The 6557-nt window shown below is 42.9% G+C and overlaps 2 protein-coding genes across 3 annotated transcripts in view; one reads left to right on the top strand and one right to left on the bottom strand.

The window, feature by feature from the left end:
* Positions 1–785: 785 nt before the first annotated feature.
* LOC149163524 (uncharacterized) lies at positions 786–1313 on the top strand. Its single transcript, XM_089429156.1, has one exon. It carries the CDS (start codon positions 786–788, stop codon positions 1311–1313), a length of 528 nt encoding a protein of 175 aa, XP_089285282.1.
* Positions 1314–5439: 4126 nt separating this feature from the next.
* Positions 5440–6557, bottom strand: part of SWC2 (DNA binding protein SWC2) — a 271223-nt gene continuing 270105 nt past the window's right edge. Inside the window, exon 12 of one of the 2 annotated variants that reach the window (XM_089431761.1) lies at positions 5440–6235. In XM_089431761.1, coding sequence (XP_089287887.1) covers positions 5701–6235 — 535 coding nt within the window. In that variant the 3' untranslated portion in view covers positions 5440–5700. The remainder of the gene's footprint in view (positions 6236–6557) is intronic. The other variant, XR_016260632.1, reaches the window with a different exon arrangement.

The raw sequence follows: 6557 nt of genomic DNA, 5'->3' as shown, positions 1-6557 counted from the left end.
TGGAGAAGGAGCTCGAAAAAAGAAGCATCAGACACGACGAAGGCAATGACATCCTAAGATGGGGATACCGACCAAAGGGTGACTTTACTACTTCTGAGGCCTACAAGATTTTATGCAACATCACCACCCCTTCTGATCCTATCTGGAGCAAAATATGGGGTCTTGGATCCTGGCCCAAAGTCTCTTACTTCCTATGGTTGGTTAGCCACAAAAGAATCCTCACCTGGGACAAGCTAAGAAGAAGAAATTTTCATGGACCATCGATCTGTCCCAATTGCAATCAAAATGAGGAAACGCTCCAACACCTCCTGGACACCTGCCCCCTAGCAAATCAGCTATGGGAAAAGGCTAGCTTCAGATGTCAAAAAAGATGCAGAACAGAGAACGACATAATCAACTCCCTAAGACAATGGCCGCAGAATCCTTATAAGAGCGAGTTACTCAACTGTCTGTGGAACTTGCTCCCTGGTCTTATCCTATGGGGTATATGGAAGGAAAGGAATAAACGTATATTCAAAAATCAGCGCTCTACGATCGAAGACATCTGGACCAGACTCCGTGGGAACCTCAACGAAACGCTGCTGCTCCACTCCTGGATCCAGGATGATCTTCCATCTCTAGACGTCGAGAAAGGCATTCTAAGCAACTGGCAACTGCTCCTACCTCAGAATCTACACAAGATCAGCACCTCCAAAAGCAGCAACACAAACAAAGGCACTTGGATCGCCCCTCCTAAGCATTCTTATAAGCTCAATTTTGATGGGGCCTCCAAAGGTAACCCTGGCATGGCAGGTTTTGGAGGTATTCTGAGGAATCACGAAGGCACTCCCCTGCAGATATACTTCGGATACTTGGGTTGGGACACCAACAACTCGGCTGAACTTGAAGGCTTATGGCAAGGGCTCCTTCTCGCTTGGAATCTCAATCTCCAACCCTTGATCGTGGAAGGAGACTCTCAGATTCTCATAAACATGGCCAAGAGAATGCAAAATGGCTCACAAGCAAAAAAAATCGCAGAGAGCTGGAGGCTCGCAGCCCGACTAGAAGCCATCGAACAAGCTCTCCGTAGCAACAGAGCCCTCACATTCAATCACACAAAAAGAGAGGGCAACAAGGTCGCAGACCTCTTAGCTAACATAGGAGCAGATAATGAACACACTCTCCTTACTGGAACCACGGCCATTATACCAAATAATGCCCAGGCTCAGGACTTCGCTAGGCTGGTCCAAAGAGATGTTGCGTCCCTGGATGCGGGTGACACCATGGTCGAAGGCGAGGAGCCACATGGAGGCCATGTGTGGCCTCATGCCTGAGACAGGCATTCAATGCGATCCGCCGCCGAAGATTATAAGCGTGGGTTCTGGGACGGCATTTCAATGCATTGTCCGGGGTTCAGGTGCGATCTCAGAGCGCAGTTATGGCTTGTAGAGTTCGAGGAAATGCTGAGGAGGTTAAAAATGGTGAGGGGGTGGATCGCATTATGTTGGTTCGAGCTCAGAAACTGGAGCCTGGTTCATGGTTTAGGAAGTGTGCATCTGCTGTGTTTATGGTTCGCGGAGCTACTGCTCACGCCATTCCTCTGTCAAGTGACTGCGGCTTCCAGGCGGAAAGAGCGGGTGGCGGGCGCTTCAGTCTCCCCAATTCCTCCCTTTCTGTTCTGTTCTTCCCCCCGGTTATCTGTGGGAAAATGGTTAGGCCACGACAGCGCCTTCTCAGCCGTCGAGGCACTAGCCGAGGCGGGTCTTCACGCCCCTCCGAGGCATCACCCCAATCACGCTGCTGTTGATGCCTCTGCCATAGAGTTGCAGAAGCCCATCCCATTCAAGCGAGCCAATTCTTGGACTCTAGTAGCCCAGAACCGGACTCGGCACCTCTACCTGCGTTTGGCACGGCCGTCTTCTCTTTCAGTAGCTCCCAGGAGAATTCCCGCATCAACGCCCATGTCTCGGTCCTTTTCCTTGAGGAACCGAAGGATGAGAGCGAGGATCACCCCAGCAAGAAGAAGCACCAGGCAGGAAGCTCAAGGGACGTCGAGGGATCGCCAGAGGCTGCTCCAAAGCGTGCTGTTAGTCCACCTCCGTCTCAGGCAGTGCCTTCTCCAGCGGGGGACAAGAAAGAACCGGACCCTCTCCCTGAAGACTATGGCTGGTACCCAATTATCGAGGAGGAGCCGGACGATTAGCCGTCCTCTTGCTCAGCATCACTCTCTCAGACGCTGCTCAGGTTCACCCATGTTTTGCTATGTCTGCTTAGGCCTACTGTTTGTTTTTGCTGTTTATGTTTGGTTCAAAAGAAATCTTGTTGAATGGTTTTTGAAGCCCCTGCGCGGGTTCCTAATGAAGGTCTCCTTTTTCCTTTTTGAGCCCCTGCGCGGGCGGTTTGTCTCAGTTGCGGTGCCCCTGCGTGGGCTGCTCTTTCTGGTAACCTCCAATCCAAAGTGCCATCCATGGCCTTGGGCAGTATGACTCAATGACTGTAATTGTTTTCCTGTTCATGTATATAATAGAATAGCATAGTATTAACGAGAAAAAAAAAAAACATTGGTGTCTTATGTGCGTTAAACATTTTGTTGACTGTCGTGCATATATATATATATATATATATATATATATATATATGGCTTGGACAGTAGCATAAGCATTGAAGTGTTATGTAAATGCATTGGAAGATAATCCACAAGGGTATTGCCTTTTGATAGCCATCATTTCTGCTTTGAAAGTGATTATGCTGGGGATTTTTGGAAATTACAGAGTTCAATGTTCACAAGAATTGGGGACTGTTTATATTCTTTAAAGTTGCAGCAATTTGGCATTATTTAGGAGTTCAGTGGAAATTGTTTCAAGCCAATCCTTTGTAGATCGAATTGGTGTATTTTCTTAAAGGTTGTTCATATCAGAGATTGTTATTGAACTTGATTTGAAGTTGTTGCCATAAGTTTATATAAAAGAGCAATTGGTGTCCATCTTTTCCTCATTGTTTTACTATTTTTTGAAGTTAAAAATGGCTCCAATTGGTGCAATATTAGAGTTAGTGGACAATCTAATACTCTCTACTATGAATAATACAGTCAAAATCAGCAAGGATTTTCTCACCGATATTCATAGTTGTTTACAAGATGTACAGGAAAAGATTGATTTTATGCAGCTTGAATCACAGCTACAACAAGAAGAGCTACATCAAAATAGACATCATTATGAACCTGTTTTTGTTCAGAACATTGAGACAACCACCCATCAGCGGCAAGTCAATAATGTTACTGTTCATTCAAATAAAGCAACAATTGTACATGCAGATGCAGAAACTCAATCTGCACTTCCCAAGCACATCATCAGACCTTGGGAACAACTTGTCCACAACAAGCACAGAACTGGTCTTGGATATGACAAGGACTTGTCCTTTCATATTCCAGGCTACGCCAAGCCCATTCAGTTTCAGAGCGTTGGATTCATTCATGACAGTTCACCTGCTCCTCATGATAGTTCAGCTTCAGCTGTTCCAGATTTTGCCCCTCTTCCATAGCAACAACAACAACAACAGATTGTGAAATGCCAACACTGTGACCGAGTTGGCCATTTGAAAGATCATTGTTTTGATCTTCATCCATGTAAGCACTGTCATAAAACTAGTGATTCTTCACACAAATGCTTCAGAAACAAACAACCTGCAAGAACAAAGATTCATCTTGGATGGATCGCTTCTTGGCAATGGGCATCAATAGCCAAGAAAATATTCCAAACACATGTTAGAACTTGTTCCAGAGTATTGAACAGTCTTGCAGTTGAGTTTCCTCCATCATCTCACCTTGTATTTGACAGGGAGGAAATGATGGTCATCTACAAGCTTCAAAGTCACATCAAGCGAGCCTGAGCCACAACCTGCCACACCAATTTCAGAGTTGTAGCCAGAGACAAAGATGTCCGTGAACATGCCTTCCGTTGGCAATCTGGGACACTTCCTCTAGCAGAAGACTTCAGCTTCTTGCCAGTTTTGGAAGAATTCCAAGAACACAATTGAGAACACTTCCTCTAGCAGAAGACTCCAGCTTCTTGCCAGTTTTGGAAGAGTTCCAGGAATTGCATTAAGCATTCCAGAGTTGTTGGTTATCCTTAAACCATCACAGGTTGAGACTTCCCTTTTCAGGTTGAAGTTTTCCCTTTTATGCGGGGTGAGACCTCCCTTTCATGGTTGAAGGTTTCCCTCTTTAAAACAATAGGAGCACTTCCTCTAGCAGAAGACTTCAGTTTCTTGCCAGTTTTGGAAGAGTTCCGGGAACTGCACTAAGCGTTCCAGTGTTGGTGGTCATCCTTAAACCACCGCCCTTTATACCAACATTTCAGAGAGCACATTCAACCTAGTGCTGCCATGCATTTTTGCACATTTTGTATTACAGCTCTCTTCTTCGACTCATACATAACCCTTCGGATTAAGGAGGGGGAATGTTGGACACCTAATTCTAAATGGGTTAGTGTGGAAGCTGAATAGACAAAAAGAGTCCAAGAGACCTTGGGATGTGAAACCCAACGGTCACATAATGTACTATAAATGTATATCTCTTGTTAATAAAAATCGTACTCTCTTGATTATCTTCCATATTGTTCTTGCTCCCATGTGTGTTTAACAGAGAGCAACTGTGCATAGGATTATAAAGAGGTGAAAGTCAAAATTAGAACTTCAGCAGTCATTTCTGAAAGTTTTAGAAGCGATATCGGGATCAAGCAAGGTTGCCCACTGTCTCCTACCTTTTTTGGTTTATATATCAACAAGCTTGAGGAGTGATTAAATTTGCAAGGGGGTGATGGTACCTATTTGTGTAAGTTTGTCGTAAGGTTCATAAAGAAGAGAGAAAGGTGTCTATAAAGAAGAGAGTACAAGTTATAGTGAAAGATAGTTTGTAAGAAATGATCCTACAGAGTAACTTTCAAATGCATATTTTGATTTAGAGAAATGCATATTTTGATTTAGAGAGCACTGGAAATGCCTGTTTTGACTGAAAGGCTAAAAAGCTTAACGTGCTCTCCACAGTGGCTATCTCATGTTAACCCATTTTAATCATTATTCATTGTTTCACAAATGAAGCGAAATAAACCAAAAGAAACGATTAGAGGACACCCAGGGTCTAGAAACATTTTTAATGCCATCAACAATGTAATGGTACAGCCGACTTGCATTTTAATGTCATTTCACATAGCATCTTAATATTGCTGATTCAATCTCTTTGCCAACTCATAATGGCAAGTAGTGAATTCTATTCCTTTGAATAATAGAATTGGATATTCTGTTAAATAATATGAACATTGCAACTACAAAAAGACGTAATTTGTAATTTATAAGATCATATAATTATAATTTATAATCTCATTAACCAATTCCATACACTATATTTACCCAGGGACATTGCTATCAACAATTATGACCACTTTCGCAAGGAACACATGTTGGTTCCGGCCCACATGTAAAGTTCTTCTCTGTTCCAATTTTCAACAATTTTAGAATAAATAAGAACGAATGGAGCTCTCTAGTCACTTCATCAATTACTGTATCCTCATTTTCAACTGGAACTTGCATTCTAGATGGCAGCTTTGCCCTGCGCAAACTCTGAAAGTTATCATACTCCTGTTGAGAAACTGGAGTGAGGACAAATTGCCAGAGAAACTCAAGGTCAACAAAGTGACAGTACACTCTCATTATGATCATCAGATGTTATAGCTTGAGATTCTTGAGACTTGATGTCATTGGCTCCTTTGAAGAATTGGTACCAAGTCTTAAACCCAAATCCAAATCTTCCAAAGAAGCTTCCTGTCTTGTCTCCGGCCCTGGCACTGGTACAACACTAGATGTGGTGGTTGATCCTCCAGCCTGTGGTGTTAATATATATCTTTCTTTAGTAAACATTTTGGCATCTGAGGCAAGATCATAAGACTCAGCATGATTTGGTTGCAAAAATGTTGATGATCGCGGGGATCTAGACAAGTGTGATTCACCATTCACCTGTAAATCATTTCTAACATCAGGTGCTGTAATCCTTGATTCATTTCTCTCCACACATGAAGACAAGAGTCGTTCCCCTGACTGTAACTGCAGCTCATCCATCTTCTGTTGACAAGAAGATGACCTTGCCCTCCGAGCATTTGACCTTTTCCCTTTCTTGACAAATCCTTGCCCTGATATTGTAGAAAACAGTGGGCCCATCTCTACCATATCGATGTCGTCTCCGCGCTTGTTCACTTCTAAAAACCTGCATGAAATATACCAACCTAGTTAAAACAAGATACATTCAGACAGATAAAAATCCTCATAATCTAAGACATAAAAGATATTAATGTTACAGATCAATAAGAGGGACTACATAAAAAGGAAGGAAGACAATATCCATTCTTACTAAAATCCCTCCATTATTTGTATTAATATCTCACTCTTAATTATTATATACAAGGGAAGGCATTCCTTCGTTCAACCTACCTTCCTTAACCCATTGAAAAATGTACACCATATGATTTCCAGAGTATGTCTATAGACCTTTCTCCATGTTCTACTCGGTATTGAGCACTTAATGAAAT

This window comes from Pinus tabuliformis, chromosome 5_1 (genome assembly GCF_031772625.1).
Source record: "Pinus tabuliformis cultivar Carrire ecotype Pingquan chromosome 5_1, CPIR1, whole genome shotgun sequence".
NCBI lineage: Eukaryota > Viridiplantae > Streptophyta > Pinopsida > Pinales > Pinaceae > Pinus > Pinus tabuliformis.
This window is presented reverse-complemented; position numbering and strand designations above follow the sequence as displayed.

Coding starts and splice junctions, on each gene's coding strand:
- LOC149163524 (XM_089429156.1), top strand. CDS start 786: ATGGCAGGTTTTGGAGGTATTCTGAGGAATCACGAAGGCACTCCCCTG.